Raw genomic sequence first — 27,672 nt, forward strand, 5'->3', positions numbered from 1 at the left:
ATTTTCAGTTGGACTATTTCATACTGGAAACTCTTAAACTTCAATTTTCCTAGATAGTATAAGAATAATACTTCTTTCTATGCACTGTCGCTTACCTCATTTGGCCATAATATCAGCAAAAGTTTATATAATTCATACTTTTTACAAGTTCTCTAACCACATGGTTTAAATAATTTCTACATTCAGATGTGCTTCCTAAAACTGTAATTTAAAGAAGTTATTACACTCATATATATTATCACAAAGATACATTAGCCTTCCACACATTTCTCTCACAAATGTCACACCACAATGGAAAGCAATGATCTCCCTCATGGAGTTGCTACTTAAGCAGAAATTCTTTAAAAAAAAAAAAAAAGAAGAAAGAAAAGGAAAAGAAGCAGCAGGAGGAGAAGGAGAAACAAATAATTTCAACCACTGGATTTTTTTTTCTCAACTAACAGTATATAGCATGAACAAAGGAAAAGTAAGCCACCTTCTGGGAGGTGATAAGAGTTTGGACTTTCTCCCACACTTGGTCACAGCTGATTGAATTTCCATTGTTCATTGATTGTGCCATTTGTCAGGCAATCCATCCTTGCTTATGTAATCATAGCATTCCAGTAGTTCACTCTGTTCTGTCCTGAACGTTCAGCAGCATGACAGAGAAAATTACACACAGAACAGCACCAAGCCGCTGACCTTTAGAATATAAAATAAGGCCGATCTTTTGAAATTGGTCTTTGTTGATGAGGTTATCTGAGGGACAGTATTTCTAACAGGTCATTTTTCATGCTGACCAGATACCTTCATAAAATATTTTTTATTTATAAAAAATGATAATTTAAATTTTAAATATACCTGTACTGTGCACAATATTATGAATAAATACATTTCATTTAGAGTTTGTCAAAAGGGGACACATTTTTCATCTCTAGGTAAAATTCTCACCTTCAAACCAGAATTATACCTGATAAATACGAAGGAAATTTTACAGGAAAGAAAGAAAGAGAGAGAGAGAGATTGAATTTCTGAAACAGCTTAACGTGGCTGACTAATTGTTTGCCAAAGAATCAAAATTCAGTAGAGGAATTAAATTACTTTCTGGTTATATAAAATCCGCATTATATTTTCCTTATTTGTTTTCTTTTGAAAGAATGTCAAACTCAGAAAAGTTGCAAGTACAAGATAAAGAACTTCCTTCCCTCTGAACCACTTATTTTTTTTTTGAACCACTTATTGACATGATGTCTGAAACCCCAGAATAATTTAACAAATCAACAAATCTTAGTTCTTTCACCTTTTTTAACTGTCTCCTTATCTTCTCTGTCAAACTTACAATCAAATGCTTAGATATCTAGCTCACTAGAATCTCTGCAATATACAACAAGAACATATAGATCTGCTGAGTAGCTTTTTACTCCATCTTTTAGACTTTTCCATTTTGTTCCTTCCATGAACTTGTGGTATCTAAAGAAAAAAAAAGAAAGAAAGAAACCACACAAAGTTCAACTTGTAAAAACACGGAGTCCTGTTGATGGGGAACAGGTTTCAAAATAAGCAAAATTCCCTTGATTCCTATTTCACAGGTTTCTTCACTTCTGCCTTTAAACAAAGGATTCTCCTAAAGGGGGAGGAGGGGAAAGTAAAGATAGTGAGGAAACTATTTTTCTGGTAACCCAGACACCTCCACATGCTATCATCTTGTCTCCCCTTCCTGTCACTGTCAAACATCTCCATGGACTCTTTTTCCCTACCATCAGTTCACCCTGTAATGCAGGATTCTGGCTTTGGCTTTCATCTCTCCATTGACATCGCATTATTAAAAGTCACTGAGGAGGGCTTCCCTGGTGGCGCAGTGGTTGAGAGTCCGCCTGCCGATGCAGGAGACACGGGTTGGTGCCCCGGTCCGGGAAGATCCCACGTGCCGCGGAGCGGCTGGGCCCGTGAGCCATGGCCGCTGAGCCTGCGCATCCGGAGCCTGTGCTCCGCAACGGGAGAGGCCACAACGGTGAGAGGCCCGCGTACCGCAAAAAAAAAAAAAAAAAAAAAGTCACTGAGGATCCCTGAGTCAAAACTGCTGTCTTTCAATCCTCAATAGCCTCAAAACATCTCTGGAGCCCTTTACCGCTATTGATTTGCCCTATTTTTATCTCTTCTCTCCCTCTTACTCCATGGCACAAAAACATCCTGCTGTTCCTTCTCCTACTTCTTTGAACAAGTCTCATTCACTCTCATAGGTTTTTTTTTTCCCCTTCCACTTGTCTTCCAAGTTCGGTTTTTAGTATTTTTTTTCTTTCTCTCTCCCTCTCCTCTTTCTCCCTCTAAATTGCTCTCCCTCTCTCTCCCCACTTGGCATTCACCAAGCTTCAGCTCTCACCTCTTTACAAATTTCAGTCAAATCTATAATTCTACAAGTCCTCGCCAAGTTTTCAACTCATTATCTTTAATCTCACAATCAATTCCTCCACTTGGATATCTGAGTCAAATTGTCACGTTCACCATAACTTCTTTACTTCCCTACACCCCACTGCCAGGAAGTCACTATGTCTAATTTAGCTTGAAACAGCAGTCACTCAGTTCCGGCCAAGTGTTGCAATGCAGGAATGCTGACTCACTGCTGACAGATATTCTTTTTTTTTTTTTTTAAGAGAAGCCCCCAAAAACTGAATCATTAAAGGAAATTTAGATTTTAGATGAAATCTTCCAATGTTTAAATACTGACAACTACTTTAAAAAGCAAACAAACAAAAAGCACCTGGGTCACACAAAACCTATCTGCAGGATTACAATCAGGTTGTGACTTACAGCCTAAGAAGTGAAGGCAAATGCCTTAGCTTCTATTCCAAGCCTTCCAAAATCATCCTGAAACTACCTTCTGAATTCGAGTACCAGTAACTCAAAATAACCACGAGAAGCCAACTGGTCTACTGTTCATTCTATCCTACAAGTGTATTTGGTTCTTTCTCACCGCTATCCCTCTGTCATGTTTGTTCTGCACACAGAAGTGTTTTTCTTTCTAAGTCCTACTTTAAGATTGAGTTTAAATGCTATCATTTCCCTGAAAACTTCCTGGACCATATTAGCTTATATATTCCAAAGACATTAGTACCTAGGACTGTGTGTCAGGCACAGTCCTAGACGTTTTACATGCTCCCCACCACCACTATAATCCTAAGAAATTGATACTATCATCATTCTTATTTTATTCTTACTCAATAAGGATAATGAAGCCTGTCCAAAGCAAGCGGCGGACCTGGGGTTGAACACAAACATTTCTTGTTCCAGTGCAGAAAGAAGAGTAGTAAATTCAAGTTTTGATCATCTACTATGTGACATGTGTTTTGTGCCAGGAAATTTTCAAATGCTTAACGAGACTCACCAGACCATTTACAATATGGCTCTCTTCTTCTTCTATTATTTCTTGATAATTTCCCTGCCTCATTAGCCTTCTTTCAGTTTCTAGAATTTACTGAGCTACTTCACACCTCACAGACTTTGCATGTGCTGTTTTCTTTGTCTGCAATGTTCCTCTCTCCTTCTGATTCTAATCTCTACTCATTGTGATCTCAGTTTAACCATCATTTCTTCAAGACTCCTACCATGATCCTTCCAGAAAAGATTATTTTAAATCCCCCTATTATTTCATAGCATCTACTGCAACTCTAAATAAATAGGTTTGTAATAATTTAATGTATGTCTCCCCTACCACTGTGTAGTGAGTTTCTCCACTATCTCTTTCATCATTTTCTCTGTACTATACACACAGTGAGTGAATGATTGGTGTCTTTATCACTTATGAGCCATTTTAAGACCTAGAGGGATTAAACAACCTTTATCTCATAGCTAGTAAGAAACTGAGATCTTGCATGTTAACCTAAACAATTTCCATCATAGAGATGTTAACCAAGCAGAAATCATTTTCTAATAATCTGCATTTAGTCAGAGACTTTTCCTTTTCAGGTTATAGTCATTGTTAATGCATATTAAATTCTAAACCAAACAGTATGTGAGAGTCTGATCATTGAATATTGTTTAAATAAATAGAAAATGTTATTTAAAAAAAATAGAATTGCAACGCTTTCAAAGAAAGGGATAAGGGATGACACAGACTGAAGAGTTAACCACAATGCACGCAAAAGTGAATTGCCTAATTTTTCAGAGTGGCAGCTGGATTTCATTTTCAGGAAAGGCAGCAGGATGTCTAATTCATCAGGAAAAAATAACCAAAACATCCATTCTGTTGTTCCAGGATTAGAGAAATTACTAGGAGTTCTAATTGCTTCACCTTATATTGCAGTTCTCTACTGAAGTCTCTATAATAGAGAATTTAGTCCCCCCAAAGCTAGGTGTCAACAATGTGAATTAACCAACAAACTGTGAGGAAAGGTGGTTCTTCACATGTTCCTAAAGCACCTACATGTAATTTGTCTTTCAAAGATCTCAGCGATTACAGTCCCAGAAATGTATTTTACAGGGCTATTGCCTACAATAGAAAGTCCCTAGTATATCACCCTTAAAGATTTCTATTCCATGCTCACACTACTGCATTCGTAAACTACTATTGGGTAGTGTATGCCATTATGAAAGCTAATATGCATTACTATTTATGCATTGGGGCTTTTGGTAGGCCTGTAGATTCGGAGGGGCGTTTACTTTCATGAAAAATGAACAGACAAGCTTGTAATGAGGAAAGAGAATCCCTCTTGCCTCTTGGAAGCCAAAGGGCATCAGAGATCTTGACTACACCTATGCCAGCTCCACCTAGAAGAGAACAATTAGCTGTAGCGACCCCTCCTCATTTTACTTAAGAACTTGGCAGTCAACATCTCCCTTCCCCCATCCCAGCTTCAAAAAGAAGCAAAGCACCTTCACATCAAATTGTGCCTGTATCCACTTACCACCTCCCAAGACATACAGAATCAAAAATCATCAGGTCTATGAATCCTGTTATCTGACTATCACTTTTCAAACTCATATGTCTGTTCTGTCCTAGAATCTATGGACATAAATTAAAAAAAAAAAAAAAAGACATTTGTCCTGCCCTTGAGTTTACCTTTGCAGAAAAATGTTAACCAATGAGAAATATCTGCAAATAGGATTCAGATTGAAACCACATATTGAATGAAGTTTCAGATTAGATGTATGGTCTGCTGTGTCTACTTGCCTCCCCAACTCTGCTCTGCCAACCAAACTCCTTAGTAACACGGAATCACACTGCTAAAATAAATACAGACTCAAAGACTTATCTGTTATTCACTTCGATCTGTTGGGCTGCTATAAAACAGGTACAGCCACGTGATTCCAAGAGTACAAAGACAGAATTCAGATACAATATTGTCAAATATCAGTGATCTACAATGTACTGAATTTTTGAAAATACCTACAAGGACCCTTTGACAAAAATCCTCATTAAAAAAGGAACATTTTGGGGTTTCCCTGGTGGCTCAGTGGTTGAGAGTCCGCCTGCCAATGCACGGGACACGGGTTCGTGCCCCGGTCCGGGAGGATCCCACATGCCGCGGAGCGGCTGGGCCCGTGAGCCATGGCCGCTGAGCCTGCGCGTCTGGAGCCTGTGCTCCGCAACAGTGAGAGGCCCGCGTACCGCAAAAAAAAAAAAGGAACATTTTAGGCATACACATTTTTTAAATTAATTTATTTGTTTTTATTTTGGGCTGTGTTGGGTCTTTGCCACTGCATGCGAGCTTTCTCTAGTTGCAGCAAGAGGGGGGCCACTCCGTGCTGCTGTGCATGGGCTTCTCACTGCTGTGGCCTATCCCATCGTGGAGCACAGGCTCCAGGCGCGCGGACCCCAGCAGTTGTGGCACGCAGCCTCAGTAGCTGTGGCTCACGGGCTCTCTACAGCACAGGCTCAGTAGTTGTGGCACACGGGGCCCAGTTGCTCCGTGGCATGTGGTATCCCCCCAGACCAGGGCCCAAACCCACGTCCCCCTCATTGGCAGGCAGACTCCCAACCACTGCACCACCAGGGAAGCCTGCATACAATTTTTTAAAATTTAGGCAAGCAACCAGAAATTAAAAAGAGAAAGAAACATCAGAGAGAAAATCTCCAGATCTTAAATGTCTATCTAATGGACACTTTGATTTCCACATTCTCTGCACTCCCTTGAGCCCTCACCAACTTCAACTAATCCTCTAGAAACCTGTCCTTTCCCTTCCATTGCCACCATTGGCAATGGTCTGACCATTGCCTTAGGTCTGGCCCTCATTGGTTTTTACTTGGAATATCCCAGTGACTTCTTAATTGGGTTCTCTGCACACAGTTTTATGCGAAGGACGCTCACGTAAATAATCTCAGTTCCATACTTTATGACATATATACGGACACAGAACTTTTTGAGAACACATTCTTAGGCGAGACAATAATTCTGTGTTTTGATCTGAGAAACACTAGGATTTCCTGTTCTTAAATAATTGTGGTATGAAAGTACAAAGACAACTATTCTTCCTCTAACATTTATAGGGTCTATTTCATTAAGACTTGGTCTTAACCCTTTAATAAATTAATCTTCTTACTAGTTCTACATTTATATACGAGAAAACTGAAGCACAGAGACATTAAGCAACTTGCCTATGAACACACAGCCAGTAACTGTAAGGGCCAGAACTCAAACTCAAAATTCCAGCACCAGATACCATGCTGTTGACCATCATGACTCCTACCCCTACCGCTTTGCCGCATGCATACCGAGTGATTGGGCCACTGTCCAGCACATAAGAGAGGATCTGAAAAATCCTCTGAAACACTACTAAAAAAATTGACTGGTTGGGGAAATATGCTCAGATTCTAAAGATAAAACCACCTTAACAGCTCCAAATAATCGACAGAGGACAGAGCATGGTGGTGACAGAGAACAGTCTCTGGTCAAGATGTCTTTCTCCATTTCAGGTTCCTACTTTCAACAAGAAGGCATTTGTCACCATCATCAGAAAATCTACAAACAATAAATGCTGGAGAGGGTGTGGAGAAAAGGGAACCCTCTTGCGCTGTTGGTGGGAACGTAAATTGATACAGCCACTATGGAGAACAGTATGGAGGTTCCTTAAAAAACTAAAAACAGAACTACCAGGTGACCCAGCAATCCCACTACTGGGCATATACCCTGAGAAAACCATAATTCAAAAAGAGTCATGTACCACAATGTTCATTGCAGCTCTATTTACAATAGCCTGGACATGGAGGCAACATAAGTGTCCACTGACAGATAAATGGATAAAGAAGATGTGGCACATATATACAATGGAATATTACTCAGCCATAAAAAGAAATGAAATTGAGTTATTTGTAGTGAGGTGCATGGACCTAGAGTCTGTCATACAGAATGAAGTAAGTCAGAAAGAGAAAAACAAATACCGTATGCTAACACATATATATGGAATCTAAAAAAAACTAAATGGTTCTGAAGAACCTAGGGGCAGGACAGGAATAAAGACGCAGACCTACTAGAGAATGGACTTGAGGACATGGGGAGGGGGAAGGGTAAGCTGGGACGAAGTGAGAGAGTGGCATGGACTTACCTATACCACCAAATGTAAAATAGATAGCTAGTGGGAAGCAGCCGCATAGCACAGGGAGATCAACTGGGAGCTTTGTGACCACCTAGAAGGGTGGGATAGGGAGGATGGGAGGGAGACACAAGAGGGAGGAGATATGGGGATATATGTATATGTATAGCTGATTCACTTTGTTATAAAGCAGAAACTTAACACACCACTGTAAAGCAATTATACTCCAATAAAGATGTTAAAAAAAAAAAGAAGGCATTTGTCAAATGCAAACCTGACCATGTCATTCCCCCATCTCACTGCTGGGAACTTGGAAATGGTAGTGGGAAACCCCACTGCAGTGTTTTGCAAACTTTTACAGGAAACATCTCTCCCTAATGGCTTGCTGATGAAAGCAACCACACTCTTAAGGCCCATGGCCCAAAGAACAGCCACAACTCTTGAGTTCTGACTGTGTGACTCACCCTTAATACTCTGGCATTCTACATTCTACAGATACAGAATGTATCTACAAATGTATCTGTTTGTTACAATATAAAAACAATGTTTATAACTACTTATAACTGCAACTCTAGGAGGAAAACGAAAAACAAAAAACTTCAATCCTACCATGATTTCTAGCACCACCTACCTGTATGCAAATTCTTTCTGGGTACCCGGTACTGCAGCTTCATATACAGGACAGGGCTGTGGACCTAATCCGAGCTACTTGGCATGATACCTAAATCCCTTCCCAAACCAACCCCTGACTCACCAGCCCCCTTTCCCACCTCTCCAGCCAACACAATTAGTTGCAACTATATCAACAGTCAAATTTCAACCTGTGTTCCACCTCGTGGACTTTAATAATTAGGACCTTGTGGACTTTGAGAAGACATATCCACCCTTCCAAACCCTACTTAGGTGTAATCTTATTGAAGTCGTTCTTCCTCCGAGTGTGTGGATACTTAGTAACACTCCCCTAGTTTATCCCTCTTCTTGCACTTGTTTCCCCGTGGCTGCTTCCCATACTAGACTGTGCTGTCCCTGGGGGCTGGCTCTTGCTCAACTAAGCAGAGCCCTGCCAAACAGGTAAATTTCTGGTCTATAGGAAGCGGGGCTCACAATAGGTAACCTAATCCTTCAGGACAAGGCAAAAGAGCTGACTACGAAATTGAAATTAAACACAAATTAAAAGGTCTGAGCATATCTCCAGTCGCATTGTCTTTCCCAAAAGAACTCCAGGTTCCGGTGCAGGGGACGCCAAGCCTTGGCACCCAAGAGAGAGGGGGGTGGGCGAAGGCGTCACTTACCAACTGGTGGAAGGCGAATGTCTGTTCTCCAGCGTTTTGGTCCAGGGCTTGTACCAGCTGATCTGCTCCGCGGCTTTGCCCCAGAACCTCTCGGGGTCGGCCACCGAGGCCGCGAAGTGGGTCTTGTACTCGCAGCCGCCCGAGGACAGCGCCCGGCAGCCCCGGCCCCCGAGAGCGCCCCGTTGGCCGGGGGCCACGTACGCCCTGCGGGCCGGGCCGGCTCCCCGGGCGGGAGAGGACGCGGGCAGGGACCCCCCGAGTCCCCCGGCGCCGGTGACTTTGCGACACTGCAGCCAAGATGGCTTCATCGCTGCCGTTGGCGCCCCCCTGCAGGCTGCGCTGCCCGCCGTCCCGAGCCCACTCCTCGGGCGACCCCTGGGGCGCTCGCGACTTCCTGGAGCCCGAGGGGAGCAGGCAGGAGGCGGGGGCAAATTCCGAGGTGTGCCCAGAGCCCGGGAGTTTGGAAGTCACACTGGAGTCGCCGGGAAAAACCGACCTGGAGCGGCGGGGGAAGCCACAGGCTGCAGCGGGGGCAGGGAGGGGGGCGCACAGCGTCCCCGCGCCGGGCGAGAGCGGCGCCGCGCGAAACCCGACGCCTCTGCGCGTCTCCAGCTCCGCGACTTCGCCTGGAAAACCGCCCTCAGGCTGCAGAGCGGCCTCCCTTCTCCGACGCACAGGTACCCCTAAGGTGAGGCCGACGGACCCAATTCATTGTTTTCCAGCAAACAAGCAGTGCGCAGCTTCTCGGGGTTGGTCTCTGGAGAGCCAGCCGGTGGAGCGGCCGCGCCTCGGCCCGCAGCGGGAATCCGCCAAGCTGGGCTCTGCGGCCCAGCCCCTGAAGCGTCGAGTTTTGTTTCTTTCTCTTTAAAACAAGCTCCAACCTCGGCTATTTAGAAAACAAGCGGCTCCTGGGTGAGGGCTGCTCCAGGATTTCCCGACAGCTGTGAGAGGAGGAGAAGTGGAGGGAGGTTGCCCAACCGAGTTGGGAAGTGCTTTGGGGGTGACTGCCGCTGGGGAAGGTTACGCCGTTGGAATGGGGATTCACTTGCCAACTGGACTCCCCGCAGGATCTAGGCAGAAAGCAGGGTGACTTGTTGATTTTCCTCCCTGCCCATTTGCCTCTTTGGAGTTTCTTTGCCCTTTTTTTTGGATGAGACCCCACGCTCCCCCCACCCAAAAAAAAATTTAAGCCCAAACGAAGAGCAAAGTCAAGATGAATCTAAAGAGAAAAAGAGGAAGCTGAGGAAAATTAAAAGAGAAAGGCGGTATGGATTACCGTCTGGGTTTAACATTCTTCAGATTCCTTCACTGTTTTTTCTACCTGTTAGTGAATTACAGATGCGGTCGCGTTTGCCTTTGTTACGCCAAACATATGCTGTTTGGTGTGACGGTGTTTGCAGTTTTAAATGTAAAGATGTGTATTCCCAAATCTGAAGTGGGAAATAATGAATGCCCCGACCCTAGGAAGATTGTAAACAGATTTTTTTTTTCTGCAGGAAAAGAATAATGTGAAGATAAAGGTTAAACAGAACAGAGATAAATCTAATGCAAAACAAAGAACATTTCTTTAAATAATCACCTCAGCTATTCCCTTTCAACTAAGAAGGCGCTAGACTTTTCCCTAACACCTGCAGCCTACCTCTCTACCAAAGGCCTCACAGCAAATGATTTCCAATAGCAAAAGGCACTTGTCACTATTTGAATGCAGAGAGAGTTAGGAAGCCCGATAACCTCCTGTCCTCCTTCTTTCCTCTGCCCAGCCGTCTAATGCTGCTGTCTGGTCTACAAGATCCTCTGACTGCAAATCATCCCCTATTGTATTACAGTGATGTCCATCCATCTTAGTCGTTTGCTTAACAGATATGTGAGCCCCTGCATTGTGTAAGTTGTGACTTGTTGCCGGGGGGGGGGGGGATATGAAGGAAGCAGGCAGATCTCTACTGGCTCTTCCTGTGTATCCACATTGTGCTGGCACTTTCAAATATGTTAGCTCCTGTATTTCCCAAGTACTAAGAAGCGGGAAGTATAATCCCAGTGTTTACCACCTTGAGGCTGTGTGACGGATATCCTGGCACACCAGTGATTCAAGGTGCACAGGCTCCTTAGGTTAGTCCTGCCACCCACCCCAGCATACTATACAAAGACCATTTTCTCTCTGTGCCCCGACTTGGAAAAGGTGGAGAATCTGACTCCAAAGTCCATAATTTTCATACCAGGGTGATTATTAAAAAGAAGAAAGATTTTAGACTTCCAATAAAATATGACAAGGTGAATACCCACATCCATTCCTCTTCTTCTAGAAACCTCACTGAAAAAGAAAGTACGGTGGTGGTGGCGGTGGTGGTGATGGTAAACACCCAGAAGAACAAAGAGAACAGGAGAGGACAAGAAAACAAGTGAGAGAATGGAAAGAAAATGAATTCATGGTATGTGACTGGGGTGGGGGCAGGGGAAGGTGAATGGAGAAAATGGATTTCCTCGTCACACACCTGAAATGCCTCAGGATTTGGAGGCCCTGGGTTCCCCTGGAGGTTCAGAATGAAGGTTAAGGGCTTAAAAACCAAAGGCCTAATTAAAAGATTGTGTGAGATGAAATTAAACCCCCACACACACACTGCTGGGTGGAACCATTTTCTCTGGACCCTGCAGTACATTGTCATGTTTTAAGTAATTTTACGAAACAGATTGTGAATGTAAGTTCCATTTCAAGCCAAGGGAAGAGCATACAGTACAGCACAGGAGGAGTGTAGTGGAGAGGCAGAACAGGAGTGGGCAGTAAGACTAGAAACATGAGCCAGATGCAGAGCTGCAAAATAGCGTCAAATGCAGGCCAGGACCTGAGTTTGAGACCATTCACCTTTGACACTAAAAACCTGTTGACTATCGCCAAGCATGTGAAAAGCTTAAAATCATTAGCCGTTGAGACCCGGTTTGAATCCTAGTACTGCCTGTAATTAGGTGGGAAAACTAGGAAAATGAGCTAATTTCCCTACACTGTAATTTCAGTATCTGTATTTTGAGGCTGATGATCCTTACCTCACAGGATTGTTGCAAGGTTTAAATATGTGTAAATTGCTTAGCACCAAGGCAGTAGCAAATGAAGGTAATTTAAAGCCTGTGAAGAAACAGCCACTCCAAAAAATCAACCCCCAAACCTCCAGCTTCATTAACACCCTTGAAATTTTACAGTTAGAAATTTTTGCAAGAAATTATTTTGATTGAAACATGCATGTACATTCCATACTGCTTCAAAAAATAAAATAAGATTTTTGACTAATTTGGAGACAAGGTAGTTGCAATCTTTTCAGTGTTCAAGCCCTCTAAAATTCCAGCCTTTTATAAGTACAATATTTATTTCATTGTATGGCAATAAACGGTATATTTAATATGCTATTCAAGATGACATTTTAAAGAAATCTTAAACAAAGATTAATTGATCAGATTATCCGAGAGAAACTTTCTAGTAAATGGGAAAAGCATAATAATGAAGGAAAGAGTGAAGAGAATCAAAAAGTGTGAAAGACTGCTCAAGAAGGAATGAGCGGAAGGGAGGAAATTGGAATTGAAATACTTAATGCCTAAGAAAACGTTGCTGAAAATTAGAAGAGCAGAGTGGAATTAGCATTAAAAGAGAAAAAAGCTACAGGAATCCTACAACTTCATTTTTCTTAGGATTACAATTTCTGCCTAGGATCAGTCATTCTTAGTACAGACTAACTTTTTTCGCAGAGAGTAAAAGGGATTAAAGAGTACACAATTGAAAAGTAAGTGTAGACTACCCTGGTCATGTATTCTGCTGACCACACAATTCAACTTTTTGCATAAATTTGTTAAGAGTTAAATGTCTAACTTTGGGTAAGTATTAGAACTACTAAGATTTTCACTTATGACAAAAGCAAAAATGTTATATATTGAATTTCCTGGATATTATGAAAACTTGGCAAGTACACATGGAATCATTTGCAAAAATTACTTTATCTCTGCAGCAGGTACATGCTGAGCTGAAATTTGAGCCTGCAGAAACACTGCAGATTTATTCTGATTTAGCAGAGAATTTCTGGAAAATATGCTGACTTTCATGGCTTAGTAAATATTTTTAAAACTTCTAAAGTGAAATGACTCATAGTAATGTAATTATAGACTCCTATTTTGAAACTTTCTTCTTTTTGCCCACATAGTAATTACAATAAAGGCAAGGAGAAAAAGGCGGATGAAAGAATTGTTTTAAAACAAATAACATTCCAGTGGATGGGAAGAACTCTACAACTTCAGTTCATTCTAGCAACCAAATATAAGGTATGGGATTCATCCACCAGCCTTATTTTTATTTCTTAAAAAGATCCTAAAATTTAGTGTTAATTAGTAAAAGGTAATAAAAATGTAGCTGTCTTTATCTGAGAAAAACTGGAAAAGGAACAACCTAGGCAAATATTTCCAATCATATTTTTCAAGTTCTTAGGGTTTTTATTTTTTTCATTTTTTTGTTTGTTTTTGTTTTTATCTGTATAGCAATTTCCAGTTGAGGGGGAGAAATCTCATCAATGCAGTTGTGATGGAAAATCCAGTAAAAATGGCTAATATTTTAATCAGATCACCGAAATCCTTGAGAGGTCATTTTAATTCTTCTTCACAGATTATTCCTAAGAAAGTATTCTGTTTCTGTTTTATATTCTTAAACCAAAGCCACTGCTTGTTACTCAATTTTTTGTAATAATACTTTAAATATATAAGAAATTATCTCATTTTCAGGGAACAAATGATGAAAAGGAAAAATATCCTTTATAATAAAATTGTTCATAAAGTGTAGTTGATTACCTAACATTACTTTGGGTTACCAATGTGTGTGTGTGTGTGTGTGTGTGTGTGTGTGTGTGTGTTAAGAAGATACAAAATTAAACTAGAAAATGAAAAACAAGTCCAGTTAACCAAAACAAGAGCCGCTCTTATGTAACAAGGAAGTGGGTAATCATTTGGGGGTTTTAAAGACAACACAAGTCTTTCAAATGAAGCTACTTTAAAATTGAAGAAAATATGGAGGCAAAGAAATTGCTTACTTTAAGTAGATCGTGAAAAAAGATATCTCATTTATGTGCATAAGAAAATTATAAAGTATTTGGACACTTTTTCCAACCATCATTCTGAATGGTGAGACTTCAGATGACTCTTGTGATACTTTTCTGTTTTACCTGTTAATACAAATCCCTACCTGTTTTTAGAATTGAACACCTGAATATTTAGAGTTCTAGAGTGTGTTCAGAATTCCCAGTGGAGATATTTTGTGTATAAAAAGGATTTCAATGGACTTCTCTTTGTTATTTGCTTACACTTGCTTTTTTTTTTTTTTTTTTTGCTTAATCCAGATACTCTTATAACTTGGTATGAATATAAAGTTTGCCTCTTTATATCTATATACTTATAACTGTATGTGGATATAGAGTTTCTCTATAACATTATATTGCTTCTTCCCACTGAAACTTTTATTAGCCTAGTATAAACCAACTTATCAGTTTTGAAAGAGTAAGAAAACTGTTATTTTTTTTTATCATTTTTTTAGTAACATTGTTTCATACCTACGAACTTCAAGTAATGTTTCTGGGAATCTCCCCCTTTCACCTCTGCTGTGACAACCCCAGGAGACAGTACAAAGATTTAGGTTTTTTGATAGACGATTGCACCTGCAAAACTAACTAAAAATGTATGTGTGTGTGAAATGACTAATTTCTGCTTTCTTCTCCTTTGACATTTCTAAAGTCCATTCCTTCGTCACTCCTTCAGCGAGCTAATCTAGTACCCTGCTAGCCCAACTCCCTTTCTGCAGGTTCAACTATCTCCTATCACTCAATTAATTCATAGGGGTTTACTGAGTGCCTCTCCCTCCCCATGCTCAGCAGGATTCTCGGAACACAAAGAATTGTTTATAAATGACTAAGAGGTACTAATACATCCATCTCTGTTCCTAAGTAGCTCACAGTCTAGTCAGGAAGAAAACACGTCAGCAAGTGCCATATGGTTTGTTAGGCCCTTTAGAGGCAGATGAAAAAGCAATAGTGGAGGACCCAAAAATGGAATGGAAGACCCTAGGATTAAAGTAATCATTCTAAAACATAAATCAGTTGTATCACCATCTTGCCTAAAATCTGTCAGTGGCTTCCCACCTGCCTATGGTGAGAAGTCCAAAGCCCAAAGTCTTTGGCATAGACCTGCCGGTTTCACTTGGGATCTATTCTGCTCCCCTAGAGGGCATTTGGAAATGAGTAGTGTACTATTATCTATTGCTGTCTAATAAATTATTCCCTAACTGAGCAGCTTAAAACAACAGATATTTATTATCTCATATGAGCTTCTCTGGATCTGGAATCAGAATGAGTTAGTTAGCTGAGTGGTTCTGGCTCTAATCAAGTGGTAGCCAGGTGGTCTGTTGGTCAGAACTATGATCATGCCAATGGGCAGGGGTATCGAGTTCATGCTCACTTACATGGCTGTTGGCAGGAAGCTTCAGTTCAAGGGGCTGTTCAGAGGACATGGCAGCTGGCTTTCCCCGGAGCAAGATGAGTGATTGAGTGATGGATTGATTAAGTGATGTGATGTGTGTGTGTCTGTGTGTGTGTGTGTGTGTGTGTGTGTGTGTGAGAGAGAGAGAGAGAGAGAGAGAGACCAAGACAGACTCCACAATCTTTTATGACCCAATCTCATCTCAGAAGGGCAATTTATCACTTCTCCTTTATGCTATTGGTCACACAGACAAACTTCGGTACAATGTGGGAGGAGACTATACAAGGGTGTGAATAGGAAGAGTCTGGATGATTGGGGACCATCTTGGAGGCTGGCTGCCAAAAGTAAGAATACTTTTGCTTTGTCGTAGTGACTGGAGTTTACTTTTTAACATGAGCAAAGACCAAGGATACTAAAATCTTGTACAGGAAAGAATTATAGCCCCTTACCAAACTGCCAAGAGTGTTGCCAGATAGTTCTTCTACACTTTGTATATACTGCCTTTTCCTACATGCACACACCTGGCTCTATTCATACCTGGCTTCTCACAGTTCCCTATAAAATCCTAGTCCTTCACCTTCCACAAATCTTCCTTCTGACTGCAGTGGCTTCTTCACCTTGGCAACGCTTCCAACTCTCTCTTTAGGATTTAGTACAAATCTCTTCATCTCCTGGATGCATTCCCTGATCACATTAAGCAGATGAGCCCTTGCTTTTCTCTGCCCTATTCATATATTTGTTATAGCATACACTACTGTAATTACCTTTACCAACCCTTCTCCCCTGGAAGACTGTGAGCCCCTGCAGAAATATGTATTATAATGTTAGTTTAACCTCAGTGTCCCCATACCTTACACAGTTCCCACACACAGCAAACACTTCTTAATACAAGTTAGTTGAATGAATGACCAAATTAGTGGCATGTTGTCTGTGTTTGTGTACCTGTGTGTACTGGCATTGTGCCACTTAAGAGAGAATTGCAGAGTGTAAAAGCCTGAGAACAACTGATCTGCTCTGTTTCAATCCAGACTCTGCTTGGTTCCATTTGTTTCCCGTTAAAGTACAAATTTGCCTTCACATCCCATAATCTATTTTTGAAATAAACGTTTTATATCTTTGCCAAAAGGATAACCGAAAGTTATATTTTCATAGATCATGTCTATAAATTTTAGGGGACACTACCTGATTAATACACTTATTTTTCAGAAAATGTTTAAGAGTTTAAGATCCTCTCTAAATCAAGAAAGAATAATCCTGCTTCGGTGCATTTAATGATGTTTAACTGTTGAACTCAAAGAGTTAATATAAATTCTAAATGTGCTATGTTACAGCCTATAGACTTTATTAAAATGAATCTGCAGTAATAGGACAAAAGGTTACTATCCTAAGAGAGTTATTACAAGCATTAAATGAGCCAAGTTATGGGCAAGAGCAATCTAAAGCTGTGAAGACTGAAGCTTACTATTCTAAAAGAGCTAATGCAATATCCAAATGCATTTACCTAAGGAGTAGTTTATTAACTGAAGCACCTATGCTGTTTAGGAATAATTTGGGAGCCTCTTAGGGCTTGGAGTTTTGCTCCTAGAGCTGGATTCCAGAATTGTCCAGTTTCATGAATTTCTATTTATGAAAGATTCGGCCTCCCAGTCATGATTGTGCCCTGACAGACTTCTGCCAAACCTTCCAGGTGTTGAGTGACTTCCTGGACCTTCACCTGCTCCAAAACTCCTCTGTTATTCTGCTTGGAGACATGACTAGTTCGATGTATGCTCATTTGTTCAGGTAGCCCTTTCAGCAAAGAGCTATTGAATATCAACTATATGTCAGGCATACATGGATACAGAGGCCAAGAAGACAGACGCTTTTTGTTAGATCGCATGATGTATATGTTCTAGTAGTCAGATATAGAAAATAATAACTTAGCACACTATAACACAACATATAACTATATTTGAGATAAGGATGTGGGCTATGATAAAAATAAAACAAAGTAAAGGGCAAGTGAGCAAATTCCCTTAGGAAGTGATATTAAACTAAGACCTGATCTATAGGAAGGAACTGCCAATGGGAATATATGGGGAAAGAGAACTTTAGAGAGAGGGACAGACGGAACACTTTTAAGGTCTCTGTGGATGGAACAAGCTTGATAGGTATGGGAGTTAGAAAGTTAACAGGTGATGTTGGAGCATGTTTAAAGGTTGAGAGTTGCTGTATTAGAGACAGGAAGAGCTAGATCCTGAAGGATCTTATAGACTACAGAAAGGAATTTAGATTTTACTCTAAATGCAGTTGAGAGCTATTGGATGGATTTCAAAAACAGAAGTGTATCTGATTTATGCTTATAAAGTTTGGGGGTTTTGAGCCTCCTATTCTGGTCCTTACCATAACCATTAGCTCCTGAATCTGACATCTGTAACAAAAGGCCTTCAAAGAGGTGGCTTTGGGTTTGCTAATGACACACTGTCCCTTTTTTCTACGATGTTTATATTTTATGGAACTTTAATAATGAATCCCACCTTGACTCAAGTTCAGGAAGCCCTTTCTCCTAGATTCTGTATTCCAGTTTTACCTGTCGTGTAGACAGGCACTTAATTCTTCAATCATTCTTAGCCTTTGCTAATTCTCTTGTCAGGTCCGTATTAGAGAGCTATAAGGAAATTTCACCCTCTCCCCTTGCAAACAACCAACCAACCAACAAACAAACAGAACAAAACCTAAACAACCAACCAAACAAAACCCCCAAACGTCAACATCTTAAACCCCCTTCTGGACTTCATAAGACTCAAGAAAAGTTGAGTGCATTAGTGCCCCCCCAAAATATACAATTTTAATACTGCCAAATAGTGCCAAATACCCCTTATTCATTCACTGTTATAACTGATAGTAATTTTCCAAATTGGAGTACACTCAATGGCTATTCTAGACCCAGAACATCCAGTCTGCTTAATAAAGTTCTTAACCTACTAACCTTAGAAAGAAGATCAGTCATTTTAAAGATATTCCTCACCCCTTTCCTCAAAAACATTCTCCTTGACATCATCAAGACCATGCTTTTCCCATGTATGTTCTCTGTGATGGGAAAACATTAAAAACAAGCAAGAGTCACTTGGTATAAACAAGTACAGAGGAGGCAGAAGCTCAGTTAAGTAGATGCCTCCTTTGTAATTTATAATTTGTCTTCCTGAGATCAGATGCTTTAGGAAGTGAACTAAATATTTTGTCTTTGAACAACACTGTTTTGAATGACACTTAGACCACAATCAATATTTGAATTAAAAATGTAACTTAAAGGGCTTCCCTGGTGGCGCAGTGGTTGAGAGTCCGCCTGCCGATGCAGGGGACATGGATTCGTGCCCTGGTCTGGGAAGATCCCACATGCCGCGGAGTGGCTAGACCCATGAACCATGGCCGCTGAGCCTGCACGTCCGAAGCCTGTGCTCCACAACGGGAGAGGCCACAGCAGGGAGAGGCCCGCGTACCACCAAAAAAAAAAAAAAATGTAACTTAAAAAAACACACAATTTCCTTAAACATGAACATTTATTCTTTTCAGGATTAGATAAGCAGTAATAGAAAAGTGACTGACTTTTGCCCTGTGTACTCCTTTGTTGCTTACCTCATGTGCAATGCCTGTTGATTTTGACAATGCTGCATGTAGTAGCACTCTATAAGACTCTACAGAAGGCAAATAAATTTGAATCTCAACACTGTAAATGCATTGTGGTAATTAAAAAGACCAAACTATTATAATTAAGTTGTAATTAAGATATGTAACAAAAAAAAAGATATGTAACAAAATTCTTAAATTTCTATGAAAGACAAAATACGTAGAGCAAAGCAAAGACTTTTACTGTAAAAACTAAATTAAATCTATACTAGGGATTTAGTTATGTTGTATATAACTGAATGGTAATCAGATTTTTTTGTGATAGTTATGATAACCCCAAAGTTGACTTGTTTCTCCACAAATAGTATTAGAAAATAACATTTAAGTGATTTATTGAAGTATACATTTAAATCAATTCAAAATAAATAATCCTGTGAATGTTTAACTGAGCTGCTGCAATTTTACTTTTGGTAATTTGATCAAGGTTTTTGTGCAAGATTTAGATCTAAGAGATTTGGGGTTTGTAGGCAGTATTCTTCCTCTGTCTCTCAAAACTACACTTAATCATCTTAGGTTAGAAAGATGACAATCAGAAAGCTTCCCAAGGAAAAAACACAACCCACTTCAAATTTCTCTTTGGAAATGGAACGTAGGTTAAAAAAATTTTTTTAAATAACAGTAATACCATTGGCATGCAATCAAAACAGATTTATTAAGAACAAAAGAGCATAACTATTTTAACTCTACTTTAAACTTACCTGTAACCTCCCCTCTTATTAACAAAAAGAACCAAGATGTCTAACCATATGGTAGAGGCAAATTAACAAAATTTGAGGTGTACACTTTGAAAATACATCAGGTCAAAATACAAGTGGAAGCATTGATAATGAACATGTGTAGCTAACATTTATCCAAGAGGAGAGAGAAATGGAGAAACTTAAGAACATTTAAAACCTATGATTTTTTTCCACTCACTCAAATAACCTTTGATATAGGCCAAACAAGTTGTAAATCCCAGTTCAACAAAAGCAAATGAGTAAATATAATAGGGAGAACCAGGGAGAAATTGTTATAATAGAGAGGTTAGGAGTTCAGGCTCCTGAATCAGACAGTCCTTGCTTTCAGTCCTTGCTCTATCACTTATTAGCTGTGTGATTTGGAGCAAGTCTCTTATTCTAAGACTCAGTTTCCTCGTGTGTAAAATGGGAATAATACTGGTGAGCTTAAGTGAGATAATGCATATAAAGCACTTGGTGCAGTGCCTAATTCATAATTGGTACTAAACAAATGGTTATTTCCATTCATTGATTCAGCATGTATTTATTAGGCATCAGGTATATGCCAGGCATTCTGTTGGCTAATTGGAATATAACAGGAGCAAAATTCTGTTGTCATCAAATTTATAGTTTAGTTAGGAAAGAAACTTAAATAATCAATTACAAGAAAAGTGCTGTGGGAGTATGGGAGTACATGATCATTCTTGAAAAAAGTGGGGGAAGGAGGTAAGCCAGAGAAGGCTGCTTGAAGGACATGATTTTTAAATGTGGAAATGCAATAATAGACAGGGGTTGAGCAAGCAACAAGTACAAGAGTGTTCCAAGCAGAGGAAAAACTTATGAAAATAGCTATAATTTTTTCAGAGGTTCAGATAGACATATGCCTTTCTCATCTTCATCTCTGGCCATGCTGTAACCTCTGTCTGGAGCACACTTGAGCCTCTTTGTATTCTCCCTGCCCCATCTCACCTCACCCAGACACAGCAGTTACTAACGGTCAAGTGAAGACATGGCCAGGACTTGTAATGTCGTCTTAGTGCTTTTTAAGCCACATAAAATAATATGGAACTTATCTTCAGGGTCACAGGAAATTGGAGGCTTTTAAGTATATGTACATGAGTGTGTGTGTGTGTGTGTGTGGGTATCAGACAGTGTTGTTTCCTGGAGGATTATAGTCCCCATTGCATTTTACTAGGGCAGCATCAAGTTATCTTGGAGAAAGGAGGAATGGATCTTCCTGGGCTGCCGAGAAAAGAGGGCCATAGATGGAATGGTCCAGAAGCATCAAGTAATAGCATTAATTTAAGTTTCAGATAGCCCCATGGTCAATGTGCAAACAGTATCTGCCATGATACTAGACTTTTTTTTTTGCGGTACGCGGGCCTCTTACTGTTGTGGCCTCTCCCGTTGTGGAGCACAGGCTCCGGACGCGCAGGCTCAGCGGCCATGGCTCACAGACCCAGCCGCTCCGTGGCATGTGGGATCTTCCCGGACCGGGGCACGAACCTATGTCCCCTGCATCGGCAGGCGGACTCTTAACCACTGCGCCACCAGGAAAGCCCTAGACTTTTTTTTTTTTACAATCACAGACAATTTATTATTCAAAAAAAAAAACTGAGGCATAAGGACTCAAAGAAATTAACAGAAGATATTTTACAAGGGACCTTGAAATACTAGACTATTTGATATATAGATCACAAAGGAAAACTGTACCCAGCAGGATATAAATGTTTAAATGTGCAGAATATATAGTCCAAAATACTTAGTAATGGCAGTGATGACAACAGAAGCATGACGGTACACTGAGAAAACTCACAGAAGACTTTATGCCAAATTATGACCCAAGAAATGGACCATTCAGGTCAGAGACAGAAGAGAAACTGGGGAATAATTTGATTTGCCTAGTGTACTCCAGATAAACTCCAAATTCTTCAACCTAACTTACAATGCCCTCCATGAACTATCCTCTCTTTCCCTCCCCTTCCTCATCTCTTACCAGATCTCTAAGTTGCTTTATGACTGGTTCTCACTCTCCTCTGCTAATACACATTGTTTTATTTTGCTAGACCGTTCTTTTCTTTTTTCCTAAGATAATTCCTCCTCAGCCTGAAGATCCCTCCTTGTCCATTGCCTCTTCCAGGAAGACTTTTCTAAGTGTAGTAGGTGCCTCTGTTTCCACTGTCTTAGCACTTACCACAATCCACTCTCTGCCACAGTAAACTCTAACTTCTGAGGGTAAGGATCAGGCTTATCTTGGTATCCTTGATATCTAGCATGGTAATGTTACATGGTAGATATTTAATAGGTGTCTTCTGGAGACTGTATCTGATTGACCAATTGACTTAAAGAGTGAGTGAATGAATAAGGGAATAAAAGACACACACACAGTCCCTCCCATCAGGAAGCTTGCACAAGCCTCTTAAATAGCCTCATCCACCAGAGGGCAGACAGCAGAAGCAAGAACAACTACAGTCCTGCAGCCTGCGGAATGAAAAACACATTCACAGAAAGAGAGACAAAATGAAAAGGCAGAGGGCTATGTCTCAGTTGAAGGAACAAGATAAAACCCCAGAAAAACAATTAAATGAAGTGGAGATAGGCAAACTCCCAGAAAAAGAATTCAGAATAATGATAGTGAAGATGATCCAGGACCTCGGAAAAATAATGGAGGCAAAGATCGAGAAGATGCAAGAAATGTTTAACAAAGACCTATAAGAAGTAAAAAAGAAAGACCTAGAAGAATTAGGGAACAAACAAACAGAGATGAACAATACAATAACTGAAATGAAAAATACACTACAAGGAATCTATAGAAGAATAACTGAAACAGAAAACGGATAAGTGACCTGGAAGACAGAATGATGGACTTCACTGCCACAGAAAGAATAAAGAAAAAAGAATGAAAAGAAATGAAGACAGCCTAAGAGAACTCTGGGACAACATTAAATGCACCAACATTCGCATTATAGGGGTCCCAGCAGAGAAGAGAGAGAGAAAGGACCCGAGAAAATATTTGAAGAGGTTATAGTCAAAAACTTCCCTAACATGGGAAAGGAAATAGCCACCCAAGTCCAGGAAGTGCAGAGAGTGCCAGGCATGATAAACCCAAGGAGAAACATGCTGAGACACATAGGAATCAAATTGACAAAAATTAAAGACAAAGAAAAATTATTAAAAGGAACAAGGGAAAAACGACAAATAACGTACAAGGGAACTCCCATAAGGTTAACAGCTGATTTCTCAGCAAAACTTCTACCAGAAGGGAGTGGCATGATATATTTAAAGTGTTGAAAGGGAAGAACCTACAACCAAGATTACCCTACCCAGCAAGGATCTCACTCAGATTCGATGGAGAAATCAAGAGCTTTACAGACAAGCAAAAGCTAAGAGAATTCAGCACCACCAACCAGCTCTATAGCAAATGCTAAAGGAACTTCTCTAAGTCGGCAACACAAGAGAAGAAAAAGACCTATAAAAACAAACCAAAAACAATTAAGAAAATGGTAATAGGAACATACATATCAATAACTACCTTAAATGTAAATGGATTAAATGCTCCAACCAAAAGACATAGACTGGCTGAATGCTAAATGGATACAAAAACAGGACCCATATATATGCTGTCTACAAGAGACCCACTTCAGACCTAGGGACACATACAGACTGAAAGTGAGAGGATGGAAAAAGATATTCCATGCAAATGGAAATCAAAAGAAAGGTGGAATAGCAATTCTCATATCAGACAAAATAGACTTTAAAATAAAGAGTGTTACGAGAGACAAAGAAGGACACTACATAATGATCAAGGGATCAATCCAAGAAGAAGATATAACAATTGTAAATATTCATGCACCGAACATAGGAGCACCTCAATACATAAGGCAAATGCTAACAGCCATAAAGGGTAAATCGACAGTAACAAAATCATAGTAGGGGACTTTAACACCCCTCTTTCACCAATGGACAGATCATCCAAAATGAAAATAAATAAATAAACACAAACTTTAAATGATACAATAAACAAGATGGACTTGATTGATATTTATAGGACATTCCATCCCAAAACAGCAGATTACACTTTCTTCTCAAGTGCTCATGGAACATTCTCCAGGATAGATCATATCTTGAGTCACAAATCAATCCTTGGTAAATTTAAGAAAATTGAAATCGTATCAATTATCTTTTCCAACCGCAATACTGTGAGACTATATCAATTACAGGAAAAATCTGTAGAAAATACAAACACAAGGAGGCTACTAAATACACTACTAAATAACCAAGAGATCACTGAAGTAATCAAAGAGGAAATCAGAAAATACCTAGAAAAAAATGAAAACACGACGACCCAAAACCTATGGGATGCAGCAAAATTTATAGCAATACAATCCTACGTCAAGAAACAAAAAACATCGCAAATAAACAACCTAACCTTACACCTAAAGCAATTAGAGAAAGAAGAACAAAAAAAACCCCAAAGTTAGCAGAAGGAAAGAAATCATAAAGATCAGATCAGAAATAAATGAAAAAGAGATGAAGAAAATGATGGCAAAGATCAATAAAACTAAAAGCTGGTTCTCTGAGAAGATAGTTAAAATTGATAAACCATTAGCCAGACTCATCAAGAAAAACAGGGTGAAGATTCAGATCAATAGAATTAGAAATGAAAAAGGAGAAGTAACAACTGACACTGCAGAAATACAAAAGATCATGAGGAAAAAAAAAAAAGATCATGAGAGATTACTACAAGCAACTATATGCCAATAAAATGAACAACCTGGAAGAAATGGGACAAATTTTTAGAAAAGCACCACGTTCTGAGACTGAACTAGGAAGAAATAGAAAATATAAACAGACCACACACAAGCACTGAAATTGAGAGAGTGATTAAAAATCTTCCTACAAACAAAAGCCCAGGACCAGAAGACTTCACAGGCAAATTCTGTCAAACATTTAGAGAAGAGCTAACACCTATCCTTCTCAAACTCTTCCAAAGTATAGCAGAGGGAGGAAGACTCCCAAACTCATTCTATGATGCCACCATCACCCTGATACCAAAACCAGAATAAGATGCCACAAAAAAAGAAAACTACAGATCGATATCACTGATGAACATAGATGCAAAAATCCTCAACAAAATACTAACAAACAGAATCCAATAGCACATTAAAAGGATCATACACCATGAGGTGGTGTACGCAAATCAATCGATATACGCAAATCAATCAATGGGATAAATGATATTCACAGACTGCAGGAGAAAAAGCATATGATCATCTCAGTAGATGCAGAAAAACTTTTGACAAAGTTCAACACCCAATTAGGATAAAAACCATCCAAAAAGTAGGCATGGAGGGAAGTTAACCTCAACATACTAAAGGCCATATACGACAAACCCATAGCAAACATTATTCTCAATGGTGAAAAACTGAAATCATTTCCTCTAAGATCAGGAAGAAGACAAGGTTTCCCACTCTCACCACTATTATTCAATGTAGTTTTGCAAGTTTTAGCCACAGCAATCAGAGAAGAAAAAGAAATAAAAGGAATCCAAACCAGAAAAGAAGAAGTAAAATTGTCACTTTTTGTAGATGACATGATACTATACATAGAGAATCCTAAAGATGCTACCAGAAAACTACTAGAGCTAATCAATGAAATTGGTAAAGTAGCAGGATTCAAAATTAATGCACAGAAATCTCTTGCATTCCTATACACAAATGATGAAAAATCTGAAAGAGAAATTAAGGAAACACACCCACTTACCATGGCAACAAAAAGAGTAAAATAGCTAGGAATAAACCTACAGAAGGAGGCAAAAGGCCTGTATGGAGAACACTATAAGACACTGATGAAAGAAATTAAAAGTGATACAAACAGATGTTTGTATCATGTTCTTGGATTGGAAGAATCAACATTATGAAAATGACTATACTACCCACAGCAATCTATAGATTCAATGCAATCCCTATGAAACTACCAATGGCATTTTTCACAGAACTAGAGCAAAAAAATTCGCAATTTGTACAGAAACACAAAAGACTCCGAATAGCCAAAGCAATCCTGAGAAAGAAAAACAGAGCTGGAGGAATCAGGCTCCCTGACTTCAGACTATGCTACAAAGCTACAGTAATCAAGACAGTATGATGGCACAAAAACAGAAATATAGATCAGTGGAACAGAATACAAAGCCCAGAGGTAAACCCACATACATATGGTCACCTTATCTTTGATAAAGGAGGCAAGAATATACAATGGAGAAAAGACTGCCTCTTCAATAAATGGTGCTGGGAAAACTAGACAGCTACATGTAAAAGAATGAAATTAGAACACTCCCTAACACCATACACAAAAATCAACTCAAAATGGATTAAAGACCTAAATGTAAGGCCAGACACTATAAAATTCTTAGAGGAAAACATAGGCAGAACACTCCATGACATAAATCACAGCAGGATCCTTTTTGAACCACTACCTAGAGAAATGGAAATAAAAACAAAAATAAACAAATGGGACCTAATGAAACTTAAAAGCTTTTGCACAGCAAAGGAAACCATAAACAAGACAAAAAGACAACCCTCAGAATAAGAGAAAATATTTTCAAATGAAGCATATGACAAAGGATTAGTCCCCAAAATTTACAGGCAGCTCATGTATCTCAATATCAAAATAACAAACAACCCAATTCAAAAATGGGCAGAAGACCTAAATAGACATTTCTCCAAAGAAGATATACAGATTGCCAACAAACACATGAAAGAATGCTCAACATCATTAATCATTAGAGAAATGCAAATCAAAACTACAATGAGGTATCACCTCACACCAGTCAGAATGGCCACCATCAAAAAATCTACAAAGAATAAATACTGGAGAGGGTGTGGAGAAAAGGGAACCCTCTTGCACTGTTGGTGGAAATGTAAATTGACACAACCACTATGGAGAACAGTATGAAGGTTCCTTAAAAAACTAAAAATAGAACTGCCATACAACCCAGCAATCCCACTCCTGGGCATATACCCTGAGAAAACCATAATTCAAAAAAAGTCATATATCACAATATTCATTGCGGCTCTATTTACAATAGCCAGGATGTGGAAGCAACCTAAATGTCCATCGACAGATGAATGGATAAAGATGTGGCACATACATACAATGGAATATTACTCAGACGTAAAAAGAAAGGAAATTGAGTTATTTGTAGTGAGGTGGGTGGACCTAGAGTCTCTCATACAGAATGAAGTAAGTTGGAAAGAGAAAAAGAAATACCGTATGCTAACACATATATATGGAATCTAAAAAAAATTAATTAAATTAAATGATTCTGAAGAACCTATGGGCAGGACAGGAATAAAAACGCAAACATAGAGAATAAACTTGAGGACACAGAGAGGGGGAGGGGTAAGCTGGGATGAACTGAGAGAATGGCATGGACATATATACACTACCAAATGTAAAATAGATAGCTAGTGGCAAGCAGCCCCATAGTACAGGGAGATCAGCTCAGTCTTTGTGACCACCTAGAGGGGTGGGATAGGGAGGGTGGCAAGGAGATGCAAGAGGGAGGAGATATGGGGATATATGTATATGTATAGCTGATTCACTTTGTTATACAGCAGAAACTGTCACACCATTGTAAAGCAGTTATACTCCAATAAACATGTTAAAAAAAAAAAAAGCTAAGAGAATTCAGCACCACCGAACCAGCTTTATAGCAAATGCTAAAGGAACTTCTCTAAGTGGGAAACACAAGTGAAGAAAATACCTACAAAAACAAACCCAAAACAATTAAGAAAATGGTAATAGGAGCATACATATCGATAATTACCTTAAATGTGAATGAATTAAATGCTCCAACCAAAAGACACAGGCTCACTGAATGGATACAAAAACAAGACCCATCTATATGCTGTCTACAAGAGACCCACTTCAGACCTAGGGACGCATACAGAGTGAAAGTGAGGGGATTGAAAAAGATATTCCATGCAAATGGAAATCAACAG

General features: G+C 39.6%; 1 protein-coding gene and 1 long non-coding RNA gene across 6 annotated transcripts in view; one reads left to right on the forward strand and one right to left on the reverse strand.

The window, feature by feature from the left end:
* The window catches only part of ACSS3 (acyl-CoA synthetase short chain family member 3), a 147,767-nt gene extending 138,554 nt beyond the window's left edge, over positions 1 to 9,213 (reverse strand). For 2 of the 5 annotated variants that reach the window (XR_009543339.1, XM_060165115.1), the window contains exon 1: positions 8,799 to 9,210. Coding sequence is in view for 3 of the 5 variants with exons in the window: in XM_060165115.1 (XP_060021098.1) it covers positions 8,799 to 9,106 (308 nt within the window). In the remaining 2 variants the exon portion in view is untranslated. Of the gene's footprint in view, positions 1 to 8,798 lie in introns of all 5 variants that reach the window. The other 3 variants (XR_009543340.1, XM_060165113.1, XM_060165116.1) reach the window with 3 other exon arrangements.
* The window catches only part of LOC132528946 (uncharacterized), a 61,873-nt gene continuing 43,045 nt past the window's right edge, over positions 8,845 to 27,672 (forward strand). Inside the window, exons 1-4 of the long non-coding RNA XR_009543341.1 lie at positions 8,845 to 9,486; positions 11,099 to 11,224; positions 12,977 to 13,094; positions 15,540 to 15,634. This is a non-coding gene — a long non-coding RNA (uncharacterized LOC132528946). The remainder of the gene's footprint in view (positions 9,487 to 11,098; positions 11,225 to 12,976; positions 13,095 to 15,539; positions 15,635 to 27,672) is intronic.

The sequence above is a fragment of the Lagenorhynchus albirostris genome, chromosome 11 (assembly GCF_949774975.1).
Source record: "Lagenorhynchus albirostris chromosome 11, mLagAlb1.1, whole genome shotgun sequence".
NCBI lineage: Eukaryota > Metazoa > Chordata > Mammalia > Artiodactyla > Delphinidae > Lagenorhynchus > Lagenorhynchus albirostris.